This window comes from Sycon ciliatum, chromosome 8 (assembly GCF_964019385.1).
Source record: "Sycon ciliatum chromosome 8, ocSycCili1.1, whole genome shotgun sequence".
In the NCBI taxonomy this organism is placed as follows: domain Eukaryota; kingdom Metazoa; phylum Porifera; class Calcarea; order Leucosolenida; family Sycettidae; genus Sycon; species Sycon ciliatum.
The window spans coordinates 16,488,377-16,512,474 of NC_088650.1; the positions used below are offsets into that span (position 1 = coordinate 16,488,377).

The 24,098-nt window shown below is 46.4% G+C and overlaps 1 protein-coding gene across 1 annotated transcript; it reads right to left on the bottom strand.

The window, feature by feature from the left end:
- Positions 1-10,109: 10,109 nt before the first annotated feature.
- On the bottom strand, positions 10,110-17,337 carry LOC135823867 (homeobox protein TGIF1-like). The gene is made up of 4 exons (XM_065336725.1): positions 16,909-17,337; positions 15,697-16,182; positions 11,631-11,707; positions 10,110-11,266 (listed from the first exon to the last, which is right to left on the bottom strand). The coding sequence occupies exons 1-4, from the start codon at positions 16,912-16,914 to the stop codon at positions 10,732-10,734; spliced, it is 1,104 nt and encodes a 367-aa protein (XP_065192797.1). The 5' UTR covers positions 16,915-17,337; the 3' UTR covers positions 10,110-10,731.
- Positions 17,338-24,098: the final 6,761 nt, after the last annotated feature.

Genomic DNA, 24,098 nt, shown 5'->3' on the forward strand with positions numbered 1-24,098 from the left:
CAGATCGGGCAAGTGTCACCAACTGATTCGCCATGTTTCTCTCTATACTCACCAGATTGAAAAAGCCTCCCGGGCCATGGAAAGGTGTTTCGCAAAACCCAGACACAAAATGTCTTCAATAAGCTTTCAGTTGTGACCTGGACACTCTTCTCACAGAACTGTCACAACACCGAAAATCAAGTAACAGGAATGCCATTTCATCTGCAGTTTAACTGTTATCGACCAAGACTTGTACCAAGGGCTACTTTGATACTCCCTGACCCATCCTCACACCTGCAATGTGCTGATCTGATTGTAATGCATGGTCTCTAGGGATCAGGAATCCATAGCTCCCTGGCCTGGAGAGTGTACACCAGGGCGTCCTTAAAAATACTCCCTGGTGGACAGCTGCCAATGACGGTACCATTTACGAGCGAACTACCCACCATCTATGCATCACAACATTTCTGCTTTCCTCTCTAGTCAGATAATAAAATTCCAGAGGAAAGAGTAAAGGGATAACTTTGCATATGAATTCTTGCATCACTTAAAAAGAAACAGGAAAGGGATAACATTGCATGCTTACCAACACTGAACAGATCAGCATGTTGGATTCCTTTCAGTGAGATTGTAGCTTGCATGGTTATGACTAATTATTGTCATTAATCGTGGATGGAATGCCAACGTGGAGTAGTCCATGATCGTTCCTTTCATCTACATGTAGGTGATCCCCTTCTGGGTGGGCCACCTGCTCCATCTTTGCTCCCCCAGTCTCTTTTCTCTTGCCAGAGTCTTGGAGTCAAGCACAGGCTCATAGTTGAAATCTCGGCAGCCATGCACACTCGGTCAGGGTGAGCTGGGGACTGGGAAACCAGCCTCTTCTATAATGAGGGGTGCGATCAAATATGGAACTTGCCTTTTGACGCCATTCCTATGCCACATAACCCTGCAGTGTGAATGCCCTCGTGCCACATTGCTTATCACACCGGCGTACCTGAAACGAGCGCAAAAATACTGGAGAAACATACGTACATCGCGAAGTGCCAACACATGTATCAGCTGCATTCAGTACTGGAACCAGCACTAACAGGGTCCTGACTCCTGAGAGTGCATTCTGATTCACGCGCCCTAGAATTGGCTTGGAAATACGAATGTGCTTCTAAAGACGAGAGAGTTTATGAGCAAAATCATTATAATGCATATGCATGTGCTTAGGTTGCGTCTTCATATCCAGGATTTGGTGAGGCATTTCCATACCAGAGGAATATCACTGAATAAAGTCAGCGTAAGAATGTAGATGGCTGGCATTCAGGGAAGATTGAGTACTAGTGCTGTTTCCATGCACGATGGCCCTCTGGTACCACACCTGTTTATTGGGCACTGACCGAGGACATTCACTATGGCCATGGACAATGAGTCATACAATGCTGCTACATGATCCAAAAACAAACCGGGAGATGGGTGTAAGCAGAGACCAAAACCAAGCTCAGTTGTCCAAATTCTTCATGAAATATTTCACTGCAAACATGAAAAGATGTGGACACAAGTTATTCGATCGAGTCCACCAACTAAACCAGATTTTTAACGCTCAGCCGTGCACAATCTAGCACAAAACTGACAAGGAGTACTGAGACATTCCGAATGCTGAGTTCTTAAAAATATTTCACTTTCTTGAATTTTTGGAGGAACTTTTTAAATCGACGTCTGTCCTGTGAAATCAAAGTTTACTTCCATCAAACATTGCGCAAAGGATTGCAGTGCGCATGTATGTTATAATTTCAGTGTGACTGTTTAGTATTTGTTGAGATCCTGGATTGATCAGCGAACAATTGGACGCCGAGACAACAACGTGTGATTTCCATCTACCGAAGGCGCACTCCCCAAGACCGCTTGGAGAGTGTAGTGAGGATGCACGGTTACCCAAGGTGCTCTTCTAATAAGTAATAATTGATCGATGGACACGACACGAATTTCCTCGTTGTGGAGGTGGAGCGTTAACAAAATTGGACACCTGGCATGAACAATATTGATACTGCGACCTGGATCCATGGACCCAGACCGCCTCACTTTCGGAACACCAGCTGTAGCAGTCACTCATGGCCAGTCCTTATCAGTGTTGCTGGCAGGCACGACTGCAATATAAATACACTTTGCATACGCATAATAAAGTGCCTTGTTGGCAACACATCCGAACCTCACTTGATCTAATTTATCACCTGCTAGACTACATGATGAGCAGCATTCACAACTCACTTACACCAAGAGCATTGATCCAATAATCACATTTGTAGTCTAACCAGCATCCGATTGTAATAATTGAGTTTTGCTACATTTAGTTGCCAGCATGGTGGGATGCTGGTAAGTATTCAAACCAATGACTTATGGCTTTGATGCTAGGCATATGCGGATAATGCCGGCAGAAAAATTGGCAGAATTCGGTACGTTTTCTGGTAAGTTTCATGCATGTTTGGTATGTGGATAAAGAAATGGAGCAGAATTCCAGGAATTGCCCGCCGTAAGGTTTGTATGGTTCTGCCAATTTCACTGCTTTTCGAGCAGAATCTGCCACCTTTTCGAGCATTATCCGCACACCCCTAGTTGATGCTCGAACATGTCGAGATCATGTACATGTACGCCTAGGAAGCTGGATAGAACCATTGTCGAGGCTGTTCGGTGTTGGCACTATTTTCTCCATGACAACCTAGACAAGAGTTCGGTAAGTACATTTATCTTCTGCGTCCTCATCACTGAACCGTGATCCAGTTTGTACAGCAAAGTGCTTCGTTTACATGTATTTATAATAAATATGATCCAATTCGAATAATCGCCTTATTCAAAGAGGTTCCCAGGACAGGCCGCTATCAGTGTGTCTCTTCGGCCTTTGAATGCCGGATTAGAAATGTTGTATAATCAGAAGGGCTGTTATGGATTTTGGGGCTCGACCGTCGGAAGGGAGGACAGGTACCTGGCTCTGTACCTAAACCATTACTCAATGCCTGTACTGTGTTTCATGGTCTTGAAGTTGTTCATACATGTGCAGTGGAACCTTGGTCTCGGATCCCTCCACTTTCACAGACCACCGCGAAAGTTTAACGTTTTTCTTCCCAGTCACGCTGCCCAGTGAGGCTCCTCGGACCACATGCGCACACACGTACACATCACAATACTTATATCAGACCACGTTGTTGGAAACGGGACCACTTACATGGGAGAAACTGTATCTCCGTCCTGAAATCGGTCGGATTTCGGAGGTTATGTAGTATCTCTAGCTCTGTCAGTGAACAGTGATCACACAGCCAAGTCTCTGCCAATAGTTACAGGAACATTCTATCTAAGTGCTTCTCACGCGCAACCACTTAGGACTAGATAGCCCTGCTTGCAAGACCGGTACGGCCGCATGACCTATTGCGTTCATGCTGTACTAATGCATTACATTGATTCCTGTATAGTCCGTTCCCAATCACTGACCCTCTTGATCCCTTGCGAGATTTCTTCCCGGTTCTAGGCATCCAACAGCTTTCTTCCCCGAATCCATGTTATTGTTCAGCCCAAGCTCACACACATTCAAAGGTCTTTTCCTTAGATCTTTCAACAGTTGTCTTCATAGTAATCTTTTGTCCTCGCTCCCAGCTGCTCTCTCGCTCTGGCCTACATGTATATAAACCCATCATTCTTTCTCATTGCTGTGTGGAATAGATGACTTGCACAAAGATCCGAGCCGCGAGTGAGACGGGGCAAGTGCACCCTGTGCACCCAGGCTACACTGCGGGCACCCTACACTACAGTACACCGTCTGTAGTGTACTTTTTTTGTCAGCATGAATGAACGGCGCACGGCATGTACATGATGTACATGTACATGATCAGTACCGTCACTGTCTTCACGACTTCAGCAGCTCACGAGTCATGTGCACTTGTAAGTTGTAGGGTTAGTGGAAGTACATGACTGTATATTATGTGAAGAGAAGCCAGGCGTCCAAACCAACCCAAAATACTCTTGCCATATTTTTCGGTGAAATAGTTATAAAAAAATTGTCTTACTAAACAACAGTGAGCATAGAAGCAACCTCGATGCACCCAATAATATGGCATCCGGGAACAGCAAGTGTTGCACGAGGATCCCAAGAACACGTCAAGTTCCATGCTACCCGCCGCCATCAAAAGAACGAAGGATAACTGTGCTAGCCTAGTTCATATTCAATGTAACGCTATCGGTACGGGATATAGGAGCCTGTTGGGAAGGCGTGGGTGAGCTGTTAAAATCTTGTACGGTTCGCACAACACAACATACATGCAGCAGTTATTATTGCGACGGTTAACGTCGATGGACGAGAGTCATAAAGCACAGTCCACGGGGGTTGACGTTTCTGGGCTTCCTTTCCGAAAGGAAATTTGTATTTCTTCTCTAAGAAAGCAGAATCATGCTGATTATACCAGTCTGTTATGAAGACAAGAAAGCAGCCATGGACATTGTGCCACACTAAAGGAACGACAGGTAAAAGATGAAGCACTTCATCTGAAAACTCAAGGACTATCCATAAAATACAGCAAATGATAATCCTAGCCTGGTAATGTCCAACTCCGTCATGTGAGCCATTCGGTGGGAAGCATAATGTTCGAAATACTGAAATTTGAACAGTTGCAGGTGTGCTCGTCGCCACACAATGCCATCGCCAGTTCACATTCGAAATGTAGCCATTTTTACGCTTGTGTCCCTGTACACGGCATGGAAGGCTGAACAGATTCAACTCTTCCATCGCTTCCTGATCTGTACAGTAGTGCGGTCGCGTTCCCGTTCCTGACACTCACATCCGTCTCCGCTAACCAGCATCATGAGCACTCCAATGGTTCCCGCCGCTCCTTCCGTATCGTCCCAGCGCGCCCCGTCAAGATGTGAATTACTGTAGGCAACGGAGCCAGTGTATGATGAAGGCGAATGCACTGTTTGATGATGCTCCAACAAATCCTTTCACCGTTGTATGGAATTTGTAAGAAGAGTAGTGGCTCAACTGTAGGTCCAACGCAGAAGGTACCTCACAGCGCAGTTATGTTACGTCCACAATAATGAACATACTCAGCAGACTGTGATGTGTATCAGACACACTCTGGCATTATTTGTTCCACATTCTCCCAGGAGGAGATGAAATGTAGTTCAATCATGTCTTCAGTACATGGGGTACCGTTGCCTCGTTGCAACTAAACAGGTATGCAAGTTACTTTCCCATGAGACCCAGCCGGAGCAGCATCGTCGTCATTACCAGCTAATCATGAAGAGGTATAATGTGACTTTCCACCACTCCCTGATTCAATCATAGTTTGCGAGCCTGCGCCAAACTGCTTTCTCACTGGAGCCAGGCATCGGATACATATGGCTTCAGTAAGGTTTACAATGCTATGTCTCTGGCCTAGATCCAAGCCTAGATACAGCTGCTCAGAGTAAGGGCTGATGAAATGTTCATATCGGAACAAGTGAGACTTCAACAGTAGCTAGTACACATCAGGCCTGAGGACTTCGCAGCGTTTCTCCAGCACACTTGTTATCTCCTTCAACTCAGATACTACTTGAAGTACTCGTACTACTAAAGGCCATCTGGCTCTCATACTCAGTCCTTCCACCCTTCATTTTCGTGGTTTAGGCTTCCACTCGTCACTCGGCAGGTTCCTGGCCTCTCCGCAGTCTGTCCTCAGGAGAGGGTCGCTCTGGAGCTAGTGCAGCCGATTGAAAGGGAATCGAGTTCTTTCTCAGACGTCCACAAACTTTCGTTGTGCTTGACTTCGCTTCCACTGCGGGAAAGTAGTCACACTTCAGGACCACGACGTGCTTGTTTTTCAGCCTACACCAATGATACTAAAATAAACATTCCCTCATTTTTCTGCCTCCCGCCCGGCCGGCTCGGAAAGGAACGTATGGAATGGGAGCCTCAGTTCCATCTCTCGTCTGCTAGTTCATTCAGGAGCGCAGCAGCGCTTCGGCATGACGATACAAGTCGAATCAAAACAACTCTACTCTCTAGCCAAAAAAACTAGCTCAGTGTTCGTCAGGCAAAAAAACGAAACTTCGAAAGTCACGAACTCAAAAGGTGGGGAAGTCAGAGTCAGAAGGTCCACTTGCCCCGTCTCGAACCCAGACAATCTTTGTGCAAGTAATCTATTATGAAGTGAAGAGTCTAAGCCCAAGAGCTTGTTTCCTCCCGCTAGTGCTGTAAGCCTGTATCACTTTCTGTTGCAAGCCCAAAGTGCCTCAGACACGAGCAGGCTGGCAGACACTATAGTTACACTACACATGTACTGTACATGTACATCAACGGATCGAATGCCCTTCAAAGTGTGCCTTGGAAGCGCACCTTGTGAGAGTTTTCCAGGTCCTGCCCGATCCGATCACCTAATACAGTAATAGAAAACGTTGCCACGAATTAAAAAAATATTTGCCGCTGCCAGCTATTACGAATGTAGCGTTAGTGCGTAGTTACCGTCCTCGGATAACTACGGTTTCGTGAGAAAAGTCATTACCGCGCCACGCCTCGCATCCAGCATGTTTCTCGTAAGCACTCGGGGTAAAAAGCTGTCTCCTGGCAGAACATCGTTTCACCAGTTGTCGCGTAATCGCCGTCACCTAGATGATCAGGCTTTTGAAAACTTCGCGTGACAATCAACCACTCTGGTCAGCCTGAAAGTGGATGATGAATTTTTCAAGTGACTGGACATGGTTTGCTACAATACACGTTCGAAGTAAGTCAGCTTCCGCTTTCTGTTTGACAAGGAATGCGGGGCACTCTGAAACAGCAATAACTGTTACAGTGCACATCGCCCATACGGCCATAGGGTTGGTGGCAACTACAGTGCTGGCAACGGAAATCCGACCCCCTGGGAGGCGCGGCGCGCAGGCAAGGGGGTCGGATTTCAGTTGCCAGCACTGCAGTACATCGGAGTAATAACGCTATACATAATACCGACTACAGTAATTATTTTTCAAATTCATTTTCATTTGCCTTAACCAAGTACATGTATACGAAGGTATCGTGTATTGTAATAGTCGTCTATGGAAATATATCGCCTATAGTGGTCAAATCCATTTTCAAAAGACCCTTATTTCTCTTCAAAACCTCTATAATATACACCCCTTGAAGTTGATAAATATGGTGGTAAAGACACACCTGGCAATATGGCGGTAAACACACGCCTGCCCACACACGCTCTCTAGGCTGCAAAGTTCTGGCACGGAGCTCTCCTTCTCACCACCACCACCATCAGTTTGCGCCTGGCGCCTGGTCGATGCATGGCTGGCGGTATCCGGCATAGCAGGCTGGCACATCAAGTAGCGCATGGCACATAGATGATGACACAGCAACGACATAGCTCGATTGCGACGTACGTTTCGTCCCCGCTGGACTCATCAGGCAATCTTCTTCTTGGATGTCTTCATACGGAGCTTGACTCGGGAGAATGCTCCGTATGAAGACATCCAAGAAGAAGATTGCCTGATGAGTCCAGCGGGGACGAAACGTACGTCGCAATCGAGCTATGTCGTTGCTGTGTCATCATCTATGTGCCATGCGCTACTTGATGTGCCAGCCTGCTATGCCGGATACCGCCAGCCATGCATCGACCAGGCGCCAGGCGCAAACTGATGGTGGTGGTGGTGAGAAGGAGAGCTCTGTGCCAGAACTTTGCAGCCTAGAGAGCGTGTGTGGGCAGGCGTGTGTTTACCGCCATATTGCCAGGTGTGTCTTTACCACCATATTTATCAACCATAAGTACAGCTGCAGTGATGTCTTCAACTTCACCCCTTGAAGTCACAATATTATTAACTTCACCCAATGCAAAAATACTCGCAATGTTTCACGCATGTGCATGCTGCAGACATGTACACTGGACGTGGATCTATGCCGCAACAAAGTAGGCAATGTGTCTGTGGTATGTAAGGCGCACTGAAGCCGAATGAAGAAGGCAGAAGTCTAGTTGGGCGAGATGTCTCCCAAAGACCCCCATATACACGATGTATGCATAATGCTTTGACCATTGGCCTTATCATACACTAGTAAGACATGATGCTGCTTGTTTGCATCTCTTAGACGTTTCATTCGCAACTCTGCTGCTGTTTGGTATTGATTTATTTGAATTCGTTATCTCAACAGTACAATGTACAACTTGGGAAGATCCGAATGACATAGATACATAAACATAAAAGTGGAGTAGGTGCTACAGCTGATCATTTTATCGCTCTTCTCTCATCAGATCATTTCATTCCTGCAATTATCATACCATTCTGGAACAGGCTTGGGTTCTTGACTACATGCAGCCAAGCAAAGGTAAACTGGGAATGCCCACCCATAATCCGCCAACCTACATGTATAGCAGGGTCGGGCACCAGATGGTTTGAACGTTAAACATCCAGCTGTGTGTCACGCGAATATCAGTTGGCCTTGCTCCAAATTGGATCACTTCAGATGAAGCTATTTCAACTGTAGTCTCAAGTTCCAAGTCAACTCCTCTCCAGTGGTATATATATAGATGGGGCGAGCAACGGGTTTTAAGTTCACCTGAAGTTGCAACGTAGCTTACTTTGGAATCAGGATACTGGCAATGCGCTTCAAACTGATCATGTGAGAACTGAAGGGAGAAGCAGTTATCCTCATGCATGTGAAATATGTGAGTGACGTTGAGATGACTCCACATCACCATCACGGCGCATCTATCACATGACCAAACAGGGCAGCCATGTTGATTCCGCCTCCACTCAACCCCTCCACGCATAGCACAAGGGTCACATGCTGTCGGCCATGTTGGTTCCACTGTTCGTTCGCCATGTACATGTACACTTTGTGCACAGATTTAGTCGCATGACAAGATGTGAACATCACAATACTCTCGAGCACAATGTAAATCCTGGGATGTTTGTGTAGCAAAGAAGAACGATATCCGTGATGGATTATGTTTCGTAAGCACGCGTTGCATTTACTCGGTTTCTTCGGCTCCATATTCCTCGCATCACAAGAACATGAAGGGATCGGGGCGCATAAGTTGGCTAGACACGGTCAGGATAATTCCAAAATCATGTGAATAAAATGTCCCCGCTTCCGATTAATACAGTCATGTACATGAGTCAGATCTTTAGCCTAGTTTTTAGGCTCCCAGCAACCTACTCTCCATACACATACATGACTTTAGTTGATAATAACACTCTAGACTATGCCACCTCTATTCATGTGTGTTTGGGGGAGCAGGACAAAGTACACCACAATTTCGAGTCATGTACATCGCAGTCAGCTCAGCTGCCAGACACCAAGACAAGTCATTCTTCTCGGACTCCTAATCCTATGCCTGGAAGAGGCTTCATTGTCATTATTCATGTCGTAACTTAGTATGTCACAAAACGTAAGTAGCTGACACAGCTCATCGCATGACTTTCATAGTCTATAATGCAGTGACCGTCTGCACTGTAGTTGATCGGAACTGATACATGCTTGGAAAGCTTCTCTTGGGTGTATGTCTGATTCCTCATACGCCACCATGCTGCACACAAATAATTGAGGACCATGCAAGAATGAGTGAATACAAACTTTACTTGTAGCGTAACATCTGACCTGCTCCCTAAAGGCATCCCAAAGGCGATATTAAAAGCCCACGGGCATCACCGCGGCACCCGGACTATGTGGCCGGCGGTGTTTCACGTCCTTCCACTCCAAGCTGTAGCGTATCCACAACAGAACACCTTCCCAGTCTCCGCCATGAGCATACCACATAATTATGTATAGTCTGAACTGAAGCGAAGGACTGGTGCAACGCGTAATTGAACTGAAGAATGCCCTTTTCCGTCGGAACAGTAGTCCCGTGGCACAGCTAGGCAATGGCCAATTGTAATCGATGACAGTGCGACTGTCTGATAGAGTCTGGCAGACTGCAACAAAACCTAGACATACACCTCGTAGATTATCTTGGATTTCGCAACTCTACAACTGACAAGCACTTGAGCCAAAGTTAGTTCCTTTTGAACAAAAAAATGGCGAAGTGACATGTACTAGAAGTCATTTAAAAAGTCTCAATATAGAGGGTCACAGACACACACACTCACACTCACACATGCCATGGTGGCGCTGACACTTCCAACATACACCAAGAAAACCGGAGCAGTCGAGTCCAAACATTTCTGATGAGCAGTTATCGTGTGGGACTTGGCAGAATTTTGGTCACGTACTTTGGCGTCTGCCTCAGATAATCATACCATCATATCCCGTCAGAGTCGTCGCCTTGGTCATTGGCAATTTGCCACTTCCACACCAATGCATGGTCATCTCCGGACTCGGAACTACTAATCATAGCGCCTCAAGTAAAGCATGATGTGATGAAACCTCAGTGTTGACTCAGCAAGTGGAAAATAAGAGCTAGGATGAAAGAATCAAGCAGGCCAACAGTGGTGACTGGACAAAACTATGGTAATCAATCAAGCATGCCGATAATGATGGTGGTCCTGGTGTCAAATCCTTTCCCAAAAACAAGTACTTGGTACTATATCACTATGATTTTTCAAGAAAGAAACTCAGATAGAAATAGGTAGAGATTCCATACACAGTTCTATCGGGATTTGTGAATCAAAATATTTCGCGTGAGCATGATAGCTTGCGCATGCATCTTCGTGCTGAGTACACAGCTGCATTCGATCATATCTAGCTGCAGGAAAGCAAGCACAGTTCAGTTGAAGGCCAACTCGCATCATTAGTGACTGTCACCATTCACAGGCTGGCGGACTGGAAGCTTACACCGATCGGATCTTTTCCAGAGGTGGCGGGTCGGACGGACACGGTACTGGGACAATGGGTTGAAATGGATTCCGCATGCGTATCATGTTGGACTGGCTCATGCTGCTAGGCACTGCGTAGCGCATGTTGTTTGGCCGCAGGAGCACAACATTGGCGGGGCTGATGATGAACGGACCAGACGGCATTGCAACGTTGAGACCGTGATTGATTAGCCCTGGACCCGGAATGGGTGGGCTTGCTCTGGACTCAACGGGGGAGCTCACGGATCTCTCTGGTGACACGGGAGGCGAATACATTGCCACCGATTGTGCTGGTGTACTGTTGCCGCCAATCGTAGACTGCTGAATGGCTGGTGTGAAGCTAAGTGTCTGCTGTGGTGGCATGAGGTGATCAGGTGACTGGCGTTGGCGCTGCCACTTGCATTTGTTCTTGCAGCGGCTCTTGGTGACCGGCAGTAGGCCACGCTTGACGCGATCCTGGTTGACGTGCTGGAGAAGACGCGGCACCAGTCTTCGCCGTGCATTGGTCAGCCTGCAAGTGGGCAGCAGAACAAAGAAACCGTCAGCACGTAGGCCAATGGTCTCTAGACGCACAGCTGGGTAGCACTATTTTTGTTATGCTGTGCGTAATCGTGCATGGTATGGCAATGTCACAAAGCTGACTGTGGCGTTATAATGATTGGGGAGGGGAGGGGGGGGGGGGGGGCAGAACTCATTGAAAAACCTGTTTCCTGTGTCTTGCAGACAGCTATCAAATTCACTAAGTGGCACGTAAGTGAGAGTCGGACTTCAAATGCCTGAGCTGCAACATCACCTTTGCGAGCATGCAGCTAGGCATCACTTGGCAAACTAGTGAAACCAAGATGGTCAACTAGTATAGCCGTGTAGCAGCTCACCAGTAATTGATCTGATGCAGCGATAAGCCAGTGATACGGCGCAGGTCTTCTTTCTCCTCCAGTGTGGCGTAGGGGTGCTGCACACCAACACGAATAACACAAAATCCAAGGAACATGCAGAGCATTATCTTCTTGAACAGATCGGAAGTCTCATGGTGTCTTGAGTAAAATTCACCGCACCAATTCCTGGAAGGAGCTCAGAAACATTCAAAATTGGTGGATGATGAAAATACTGCAAACCGGTTTTGCTGTGAAGGTGTTGCTTGGATGATGTTGTTTTCCTACCGTACTGTTCATTGGGCTATATGGCTGTCATGGGATAACATACCCGGCATGCATAGGATGGAGGTTAGCCCTCGTAGCTACTACCACAAACCAATGCCCACTGATCGTATCATCTAGGCGATCACATGGGGTGCCCACGCCTCGGTCCCATGCTGGCACGCTCTTGGCATGAAATCAAGACACTCGAGGCAAGCTGCCAACGAGGACAGGCAATAATGGGAGAAGTCTGGTACCTGACTGCACGCATCAACGCTTGCCATGTCACAGTGGCAATGATCTGACATGGAACTAATTGCCAAGTGATCTGACATCAGACACTGTAATGAACTGTTCATGTTACCCACCATACTAACCACCCTATTCCCCACATTATCCACAATCACGTAAATAGCTTATCTCGGCATTGGTAATTTACCACCAATTACATTACGTCGGTGAGGATTAGCGGCATTTCCATCGCAAATGTGCATTTGCTGATGACTTTAACTTGTTAGGTTCAAATTTTCATGAATTGTAGGAGTTGCTAGAGCGAGTTGATCATTCTGCACATTGTTATGGGATGGAGGTAATTTAGATAAATGACACCGAAATTTTGATTACTACTGTTGGACCTGAATTGGCCGGGGATCCTGCAGGACGTGTGGCTGGTGTTGCCTAGGAACAACTACAGAAGTTATTAACAGACCTTGCAGCTACCCTACGACTACGAGCCTACCGTACCTTTGACACACAGGTCAAAAGGAGACCAGAGATTGTGGCGATAAAGCGCTAGGTTTCGAACAAGAAAATGTTCTTGCCAAACCCTATCCCCCGAAATACAGATGCGCCGTGTAACCGGCTACTGTTTATGCTGTTGGTCTACATGGCTGCCAGGCCTGGTCAATGTCATAGTACATATTGAGTCCGAGCCTTTGAATAAGATGCTAGGCAATATGTTGGGCACCAAATGATATCATCGTCATCATCGCACAGATGAGTCAGATTTGCCAAAGATTGAAACGGTTCTTTTTGGTACACTCACCAGCCTTGATGCTGTGGTCAAGTGCATTAGGCTGAGATGGCTTGGTCGTGCACAGAGACATCACAGTGAGTTAACACGCCATCTTTTAAATACTGAAACAGTCCCTGGATCGTGATCCCGTGGCCACCCTTTCCATACATGTACATGCATGCATACATACATAGTGGGCAATCACTCTGAGCCCTGCAAGTTCGAAACAGCTAGCTGTCTGGAGATTGAGTACATACCTACACATACGTAAGTACACACAAGCATACTGCCTAAAGCAAAGTTGCCCCTAGTCTCTATATATACATACATGAAGACCTTAGATGGCCGCAACCCTTTGCTCACCTGTAAACTCTATTGACTGCGATTGAAAAAAATGTTGCATACATTTCTTATAGATGACCGGGATGTGTGAACATATCAATAACACCAATGTGCACATAGGTGAATTCATGCTTGCATTTGTTAGCTACAACACCCCCATCCTATTGTCCACTGATAAGCCATCAAACTTACAGCTGATGGGGACGTAACGCTATACCGTATGGAAGGTGGGCCGTGGAGCGGTATACAGGCCAAGAGTGCATTTGCCCACTCTATGCCGTGTGATCGATTCCCAGTCCAACTCACGGTGTAACACTGTATCAGCATTACATGTTTCTGCCCATTGCAATGTAGGGCTGCATTCCGGTACATGCCATTCTGTTGTTCAAACAGTCCAAAGGCAATCCTTCTAGGCCCACTGTTATCACCTTTGGTTCATAGCCAGACTTGCGCAAGCACTCACAACCAGCATAGAATATACTACGTTCACCTAATGCGACTCCCACAATTTCCGAGGAGTGCATATTCATTGCTGATAGCCAAGAATGAATCAGGAGCTGCTGCTTTCTTGTGAATCGTGAGTTGAAGGGGACTTGTGTGGCAACGGGATTGATACCAGCAAATTCCTGGAATGACACTGAAATATATCAAACCTGTTTCAAGGTGCCCGTGCGTCTTGAAACGGACAAACTTCAGGACCAGACTTCAGGAAAACACTGCTGTGGGTCATGTCTGGTGAACTCACACAGCATGACTGTAAATAACTCGACCAAGTGTTACGCAATGACCATGGTGTTTGTTGCAGCTTACTGCTCCAGTTACTACTGAATTGTGCCTGATTGGGCACTGGCATATGACATCCACTGCTCAATAGTCACAAGCTGCACCGGAAAAGTGAAACACCACGCGGGTCTAAGGAGGTGTGGCTACAGAGAAATCTCCGAACATAGCGAGTGATAAGCTAAGCCCTGATGGTCTGCTGGCAGCTACCGCACCGGATATCTATGGAGTCCACCACATTACTCCATTCTCAACTATGCAGCCCTCCCACCAGGAATGGAATTGAACTTGCTTGATGTTAGGTCACAGTTATCTCCAACTGTAACGCCCGCTTTGAGTCAAACAAAGATGATCTTCTTCGCCCCCAACTGACCAACCTGTGACAAGCGTACCAGAGACCCCTGACCACATGCTGGTACACACTGTGCAGTCCTAGTCAACAGCTGACATGCGACATGCTGCTGCTGCGCCGCTTCCTTTCAAAGTACTAGTACCCCGAGACGAAGGCTCAAAGCTCCCACGTAGAGGAGTGGGCCACTATAGGCAATCTGGTAACAAGCTGCATCGTGTATCTTGAATACAATGTCATGTAGTTACGAGGTGCAGCATGTATCCATGAGAAATCAGTAGTCAACGATCCCGGATATAGCATAATGTACTTGCTGTACCGGATATAGCAAACAATGTGCAGCCAGTACGTATGGATTTCCAGTCACCTGGATAGAGAGCATCTCAGCAAGGAGAAAAAGATCCGCGTGGCCCTAAGAGGTACAGTACGCTGCAGTTGAGGACCCATCAACCTTCGTTCCTGCTACTAGTATACATTTTCAATTACGGAGCTTTAGGTGCCAGTCTCAATTCCTTCCCGATATACGGCATGAATGAGTGTGTGCTCTGCATGCCCTGCTGTAGAATGCAAGACGGCACAAGCCGCATGACATTAAAGAGCTACACGGCCGTGCAGGAAAAACTCCAAAGTGCCAACACATACCCGTGCATCTGCGCCATCCTGACCCCATCAGTATTCAAGCCATAACCATTACTCCTATCATATACATGTATTCACATAAGCGTCCCCCCCCCCTCCCCCATGCATAGACAAAATCTCATGACTCTAAAGAGCTGTATTGAACATTGGCAAAGGCTGTGGAGCATTGCACAGTATATAATTATATTCAAAATGTTGTAAGCATTGAAATGTCATAAATTTCGTAAGGGGCTGCAACCTTTTCAAAGTATGCTGCTTATTAAAATCCTGTACAGTATAACTAAGCATACTTCAGGTAGCCGTCATGGTTAATCTTAAGAAATTTTTCAGCTGGAGAATTGGAATTGCTCGAGGGTTCTCCAAGGTTGCATGCCTGCGGAAATTGGTTGATTTGCAGTAATTCCTATTGATTTCACCTCCAGGTGAACTATCCTGTAGTAAATTGGTTGATTTTCAGTAATTCCTACAGATTTCACCTTCGGCCGAACAAACTTGTAGGTACATTGGTTGATTTTCAGTAATTCCCACTGATTTCACCCTCAGATGAACTAACCTGTACGACTTGAACATTGGTTGATTTGCAACAATTTCTATTGATTTCACCTTCGGGCGAACAACCCTGTAAGTACATTGTTTGATAAGCAGCATTTCCTTTTGAATTCACCTTCAAGCGAACTAACCTGTAGGTTGCGGCACAGCCAATCTCTCAGGATGCGTGTGACGTGGAACGGGAAAGTGTTCAGCTGATTACCGGTGCCTATCTCTGTCATCATCAGATTGTTGTAGAAATCAGGAACAGGTACCGGCTGGTGTTGCTGTGAAGCTATCACACGACCACCACCTGGGAATCCTTGCAGGACCGGCGCAGCGGGGTAGACCTCGCCCCCTTGGACGGGTAGCGCCATTGCTTTCCCCGTGGCCGCCGTCACCGGTGTGGAAGTCGGCGACAGACTGCCGGGCATTGCGGAATACACGCTACCAGAGCTGCTGTAGCCTCTCCCGTAGTAGTCCATGCTCAGGGATGGCCGTGGCAGAGTGAGGTGTGTCGGCGGGCTGAACTCCAAGTGAAGGTGTTGCCGAGACGCCTGTGAAGATGATGTGATGCCCCTGCTAGCTGTCACCACTGCGTTGGAGTAAACTGGATGTGCTGGAACAGCCATTACTCTCTGTGTGAACAAAACAACCAAACTGATGCCACTGTACTTCCTCAATCTTTCCTCTTCTCTAACGCAACAAAACGCTGAAGGCAATAAGTATGACCAACACCCGCTTGTATTGAAACCAAATCTCAAGTGCTTGCCATGAACAGGTCCGTTATTGTAATTTTCTGCTCGATTGCACAGCACAGTTGTGTCGACGTCCGTGCCAGCTAACCTCCTTTTAAGTTGTGTCACTTCACGTGACCAGGGCAGCGGAGTGAGCAAAACTGCTGAAGGACGCAGACCGTAATCTCTGGTTACGGAAGCCCATCAGCCCCATACAGCATACTACTGTTTGCTGAGCTCTTGGCTGCTCTGCTGCCGTGCTGGAGCTGGTCTGCTAGCAACCGGCTGGCAACAAGGTTTTCAGGATACTTTGTACGAAGCGGGCAGGAACTTGAAAAGATGCCCATCTAAAACTGTGCATGCATATGTGCACAAGCGACCGGGGTCAGCGGCTGCTGGTGCTCTACGTGTGGAACTCCCTCCGTGGCTGACATTCTTCAAGTGCCTGTTCCCAAGCCCCTAATCAGTTATCATTAGACCACAGTGCATTGGTTCTATGACATTCCGGAAGAACATAAATTATCTGAGCGACGAAAGAAACACGAAATGATGCGACCAACCTCTCGCCCTCCTACGCCCCACAAGACAAAAGTTCATAATTGTTCTGTACCATCATTAGTATCTTACCTTCATTTTTATCTTGCTTCAAGAATGCTACCTCTTGGAGTCTCGAGCCTCCATGTTCGCTACTTGCGCGTTTACAGTGTAGAAATCGTTCGCAAAGGAGAGAAAGGCATAACCACAGTCCAGATGGTCGTACATTCTCTGGCACGATGCATGGAGCGTTCTGTTCGACTGTGATTACGGCCGATATTCTTTGGAATGCCAAGCTGCGAGACACTGCCTTTACCGGTGTTCCTCGGAACATGCCTATTGATGCAACACGACATGCGCGTCAAGAAGAAATGAAATTTCCTGGTTGAGGGCAAACCTTCCAAAGGGCCCCGGCAAATGGGCCCTCTCTGCTCACGATATCCATCTTTTGCGCTACGATGATCGATAACTCGCACCAGGACCTGCGCGAAATATCTAGCCCGAGGCTATGTGGGGTCTGTGAAACTAAGAAAATGTGACCAGGCGTAATTATTTCCTTGTTTCTTCCTCATTTAGCCATCTCAGCTACGTGCATCTTGAAATCATGCATGCCTTGCTTGTCACTCTTCGCGCGGAGTAACATGTAAACCTGTATGGTTGTCTTGTAGAATACCGGTAGATCTACCAGGTCGACTCGGATCGATCCGCAGATACGATTTGAGCCACACAGATTCAGCGTCAATCGCTTCCGAGTCAATCGTGCCAAAACATCGCGTCACAACAATCCGGAACGCAGCCAAGTAGATCTACTCGAAAAGTGTAGAGAGGTAACGATGTGGTCACGCTCGCCGTGTTCCGCAGCTAGAACTCAAGTGTAGATCTACGGCGTAAGTATCAGTGTGTCTGTCCGTACCCCTTCCCCCTTCATTGCGAAATGACTCACACTATGTAACACTGTAATACAATCAATTTCAAATGCAAAACAACATTACCATGAAGGCATGATTACAGAGACCACAAATCTTTCCGTAACTCCGAGTTTCGCGTTCAAACGCAGTCCTCAGGCGGTAATCAGGCGTTGCTAGCCGGTTGCTATAATTACGAAGTAATGTAATGGTAGGGCAGGCATATCACAGCTAAGGTGTTGTGGCAATTGGCAAGGACCATCATGTACATGTACATTGTACACCTTTAAACTTGCTGTCAGATACAATTCCCACAAAACTTCAAATGTTTGTCAATATTCCAAAGCCAGCATACATGATTATCTTCAAAGGAAAGGAGCACCACTCCTCTGCACGCTGTTATGGCATGCTCTCGCTACAATGACTATGTATCATGACAGTGTACATGTACAATCATGTACTAGTACTTCCAACAAGAATAAGAGGATGAAAAAGTGTTTTAACTCCGAGTTTCACGAACTAAGCGATCATCAGAAAACAGTAATGAGAAAATTCTGGATATTGGTTTATATACATGTAACCACAAAACAAAGGGTCTATGTCCACAGCCAATCGAATCATCCACCATTAATCATCAAGATAATACCGAAAGCTATTAGCAGGCGGCTAACCGATGTTTCATCCAACCAAGACGCGTTCAAAGAAGCCGCACCGCTATACGACAGCACACTTAGGAACAGTGGATATTCCGAAGGACTAGAGTCTATGACCAGAGCAGAGTATATGGCTAGAGTACATGGAAGAGAGAGACAAAGATTCAAGCAAGAAAAAGAAAAACAGGCGGTGGAATATCATCTGGTGTAACCCGCCCTTCAGCAAGACAGTAGCCACAAACATCGGACAGAGATTCCTGCGACTAATAGGAAAACACCTCCCCGCCGGATCCAGACGACACAAGATCTTCAACCGGAATACAGTTAAAGTAAGCTATACTTTTTGAAGTAGTTGTATTCCGAATATGTCTGCAATGGTCAAGTCACACAACAACTCAGCGAAATGTAAGAGTGGAAACAACGACAGACAGCCCAAGGAAAAACGATGCAACTGCAGAGACAAAACACAGTGCCCAATGGACGGTAACTGCCAAATCAGCTCTATTGTGTACAAGGCAACCGTCCAAGTAATCTGAGAGGAGAGACAGAAGGAGTAGATCGGTCTTACGGAGCAACCATTCAAGAAGAGACAAGGCAACCGTTTAACATCATTCAGACATGAGAATAGCATGGAACTATCAAAGTGTGTCAGGAAACTGAAGCGTCAAAACAGAGAGTACAGTACAGGTTGGTCAGTTATCACCCAGACCCCAGGTTACAGTAATATAACCAGGCGCTGTCCTCTGTGTCTTGAGAGAACCTAGAGATCCTTCAGGCGGACAAGCCTGTCCATCAACAAAAGATCGGAGCTAGTCAGCAAGTGCAGATATGAAAATAAGTATTACCTCTCAACATTCTCACCATCAGCCGTCACAATCATAACCTTTTCACTACTCGCAGGTGAGGTGCTGCTCATAATTACAGTGACCCCACTGTTCTTCTCCTTGCCTCCCTCATAAGAACATGTGGTTGGATGAGCCTAGGCCTAAAGTCTATTCTTGTTTGCGCCTATTTTTGCACCCCATCACCCAACTCACGCAATCATTTTCATATCACACTATCAACCTGGATCATTCATTCGCGCCATGAGCCAAGCTTACAGCCTATACTAGTATCTAAAGCAAGTCAACGAACACCGTCACCTTAGAATCATACTACAAAACAACCTCCAATGGAACCCACATGTCACGCACATAATAAACATATCCAAAAAACTCCTTCACCAACTTCGTAAAACACGAGGCCAACTTAACACCCCCAGTCTGCTCTTAATCTACACCGCCTACATTCGCCCGGTTATAGAGTACGGCAGTCTCGTGTTATCCAACACCACCCGCACACAGAAGGACCAATTAGAACGCGTTCAGCGACGAGCAGCCCGTATCTGCTTGCGGACCCCCCTTTTTGCACCACTCCATCACAGCTCACTTCTTCATCATCTCCAACTTCCCACATTAGTCTCCCGGCAACTCTTACGACAGATTACTCTTGCCCAGAACATCAAGTACATCCGCGCTCCCCTTCACCTGCACCAGCCTCACCATGCACGACCAATTACAGAGCAGCCATATGCACTACGACACATGAGAGCATACACATTGAGAACATCACACACATACCGACACACCAACTCACCCATCAACCTGTCCCTTCACAATTTCAACCAACTGCCCCCCCCCCCCGACCTGCGTGAAACATAATAGCAAGCATGCGTTTAAATCAATGGCGTCTAGCCTCATTCTATCATCCATATGCTCCTGTAGTAGCTCACACTGTACCCCATCGTAACCCCACCCCCTGCAATGTGTTGGTTTCCTTACTTGCTAGACTGATTTTATATGATTCTGGACTGATTTAAATCATAATTATTATCTTCCTTATTGGCCATGGGCCATCGTGGAAATAAAGAATAATAAAAGTATCAATCATATCTTCTGAAAATTGTAGTCAAGTTGCTGTCTGATGATCGGTTAAAACCGTGAAACTCAGAGTTACACCTACAGCACGGAAACGTTTTTGATTCCTTTCAAGTGTCAATACGTCATATACTAGTAGCAAGCGAATATCAGCGCCTGATTACCGCCTGACGAGTGTTATTCACAAAGCTCGAAGTTACGGAAAGATGTTTGGTCTCTGTTGTTTTGCCTTTTGTGTGGTATGCTCTGTCCTGGATTGGGGTATAGAACCATCCCGGCGTCGAAGGCGAGAACTGCGTGCGCGACAATAGAACATTTCGCTCAAAGTCAGGAAAACCTTGCCAAGTAGGGTCCGGCGGATTCTGCCGGCAGAAAAATTGGCAGAATTCGGTACTTTTTCTGGTAAGTTTCATGCATGTTTGGTATGTGGATAAAGAAATGGAGCAGAATTCGAGGAATTGCCCGCCATAAGGTTTGTATGGTTCTAATCTGCCACCTTTTCGAGCATAATCCGCCGGTCCCTATTACCAAGTTGGTCGCACGGGATTCGCCCCAGCAACGAATTGCTCCACAACATGTTAGAGCCGCCTTCGCGTACAGTTGCTAGTGTTCAGAAACATTTCAAGCCCATGATGATATTGGCATTGAGTGTGACCTTATGCGAATGACAGTGGAAATGGAATGCTGCGGTTTCCGGTGTAACAGCACTAGCAATCAAACAAGGCTACATGTATACGCAGTAGCAAGAGTAGATAACCTGGTTATGGACTCTTGGTAGTAGTAACGTCAGAGCAGAGCACGTATCGAGATCTCGCCTCCATCCACATTGTATTACATGCTGTCTGATGAGTGTTTTCACACGAAACTCCCAGTAAACAGCGGAAAGTGATTTGTTTGCTTCATTGCTGTGTAATACACGTATGTGTATTACATTCCAGTAGTCGTGCCTTCCTCCAACAATCCAAACGAAGCCTAGAGCATACATGATTGTACATGACAGTACATGTAAAAACAATACCATCATCAGAAAACAGTAATGAGTAATGAGTGGATACTGGTTTATACACCCACAAAGCAAAGTGTAAATGACAGATGTTGTGAAAGATTGCATCACGGCATGACTTTGAAAGGTGTGAATGACAGCAGTGGTGAAAAATACTACTGCAAGTGACACGCACTAGAGCTGGTTGTCTGCTACTTGATTTGGTGATGTCTGTCGATGGTTTGAAGTTCTGAAGATAGTACTTATTCTCGTGGCGACACTTTGACACAAGTTCACTCATCTTGTTGTGAGAGAGGTGCTTGGGTGTTTGCGCGATTGCCCTTTTTTCCGCCAGGCATAAGTTGCACCTTCTTTCTTTTGTTGCTGTAGGCCACTGCTTTGCGGTGGACTGTCCATCGAATGCTGCATGCCTGCCTTCCCTTCATCCTTCTTGGCCCAGACATACAGCGATAGGCGGGTGTCCTTCTCGTGTTGTCTGTGACGGAATGATGATTGGTGGTCATAGTAACGGAACCCCTCTGTTTTACGTGTTCATATATGAATATGTACATCTACGGACTGTTTGCAAGACCATGAGGTAATAGCGGTACACAGAAGGCCGGATACGGCAAGGTTGTATAGCTTTGGAGATGAAAATACATTATAACTAATAGTCTTACAGTCCGTATCGGTGTGCTCGGTTATAGTTTGCGATAATATCGAATATTGTATCAATGTATATGTACATGTACATGTTGTTACATGGAGTTTGACAGCATGAAGCAAGGTGGAGGACACTGTGTTCGGAAACAGTGACCTTACTACAACCTTCCACGGTTGGCAGAGCCCAGGTCCGTTGGGACCTTCTGAACCATAATATGATGGGTGTTGTCTAAAACCTCCCCTAGCATAATGAGGGTCAGAACCGGGTTCAATACCCATATGGTTCAGATGGTCCCAACGGACCGGGGCTCTGCCAACCGTGGATGGTTGCAGTAAGGTCACTGTTTCCGGACACAGTGTCCTCCACCTTGCTTCATGCTGTCAAACTAACAACATTGTGTGAACTACATGTATAACAATGTTTATCTAATCCTAGTATTGTACTACTAGTATTGGGCTATATAAAACCATGACCGTACATGTACTGTACATGCACATGTATACAGTTCACATAAGAAGGTAGGTCCCCGGTGACGATGAGAGCATTAGAAGTCTGAACACGTTTGCTGAGAGGATAAAAATTATAGAGACTTAGAAACTTAGGGAGAACGAGCATCTAACCTGGCAGAAAACTAAAATGTACTAGTATACACTATCGGCCTGACACCTACATTCTAGTAATGGTTCATGAATCAGCCCAGTCCACATTCCTTCTCCGTTTCCCTCTAGTAATGGTTCATGAATCCGCCCAGTCCACATTCCTTCTCCGTTTCTCTCCGTGTTTTCTTTCCTTTCACTTGCATCTTCCTCTCTGCTCTGTTTTATTTTCTCTTTTCGTTCGTCCCTCTTGATATTTGTACTTTGTACTGTTGAGGCAACGAACTGAAATAATAAAAACCAAACCAACCAAACCAAACATTGAAGACTCAGCACACTTCCGAGGCATGTGCCAACCAACAGCCCTCCATACAACTACATGTACTTGGGAGGTTCAAGGAAAGGAAAGAACCGAGTGCCACTATACAAGGCTACACATCGGGCTGTGATGTGAGGCTTAAGCTTGTATTCGATCATCTTCGTTGTGGCTACTTTCCCCCTCTTTCCTCTTTTCCTATCCTTGAACATAACATTGGCTTTCGTCTTGGAAATGTGTTAGAGCCAAGGAGTAGTGCAATGGACAGTACTACTCCCTGGTTAGACTTAGAGCTATATGTACATGTACATATAGGTGTCAGGCTGTTGAATGGCCCAGTACTAGCTAGTGTACTTTGTTGTTGTTGTTTTAAATCTTGATTCTCACGATAGTTGTTGTTGTTGTCGTCGTCGTCGTCGTCGTTGTTGCTGAGTTACATCTCTTCTCTTCTCTTATCTTCACTTCTCTCCTCTCCTCTCCTCTTCTCTTCTCGTCCTTTTATAATACATCTCTTCTCTTCTCTTCTCTTCTCGTCTTGTCTCGTCCTTTACATGTACATGTATAATGCTCATTTCGTATCTTGTTTTATCTCGTCTCCTCTTTCTTCTCTTATCTTACTTTTCCCTTATCTTGTCTTCTCTTCCTCTCTTCCTCTCTTCTCTTCTCCTTCCCTCTCTGCTCATCTTTTGTATTCTTGGGACTGTCTCGTATCGTGTTTTTTTTTGTCTTTGTTGGAACCTTGTAGTTGTTCGGCAACCCCGGTCACACCAAGCGATTTTCGCGTCGATCTTGACGATTTTCCGTGCGATTCCGTGTCGGCCGAAAAAATCGGCCTACTGGGAATAGAACCCCGGCACTGTTACCCGTACCCGGTAGATCTACCGGTACCATACCGTGCGTAGATTCTAGTCATTTACATTTCTGCCCAGAGCTACAAGTGGGCGGCTCGCTGTCATTTTCTACAGACTACACTGAGTCTCTGTGAGGATATGGGCAAAGTGGTGGCCGGCCGATGCGAATGTAGTCGAGATGTTGATCGGCTGCATCTATCGCCCGCCAGGTCAGTCCATTGACTACTGGGACAGTCTTGCTGCAGCTGTAGACTGCGCCGATTGCGAAGAGCTGTACTTGTTGGGAGACCTCAATGTGAACTTCCTGGACAAGCAATCAAGTACCTATAAAGCCCTATACCACACCATCCTCCTGCCCCTTAATCTCTCCAACTTAGTAAACGCCCCTACACGCATTACA

What these genes read in the sequence shown, in the direction of transcription:
- LOC135823867 (XM_065336725.1), bottom strand. An exon ending in GGCTGTGCCGCAACCTACAG is followed by an intron (nt 11,708 to 15,696) that starts GTTAGTTCGCTT and finishes GTTGGTGTGCAG; the next exon opens with CACCCCTACGCCACACTGGA. An exon ending in CTGCATCAGATCAATTACTG is followed by an intron (nt 11,267 to 11,630) that starts GTGAGCTGCTAC and finishes GCCCACTTGCAG; the next exon opens with GCTGACCAATGCACGGCGAA.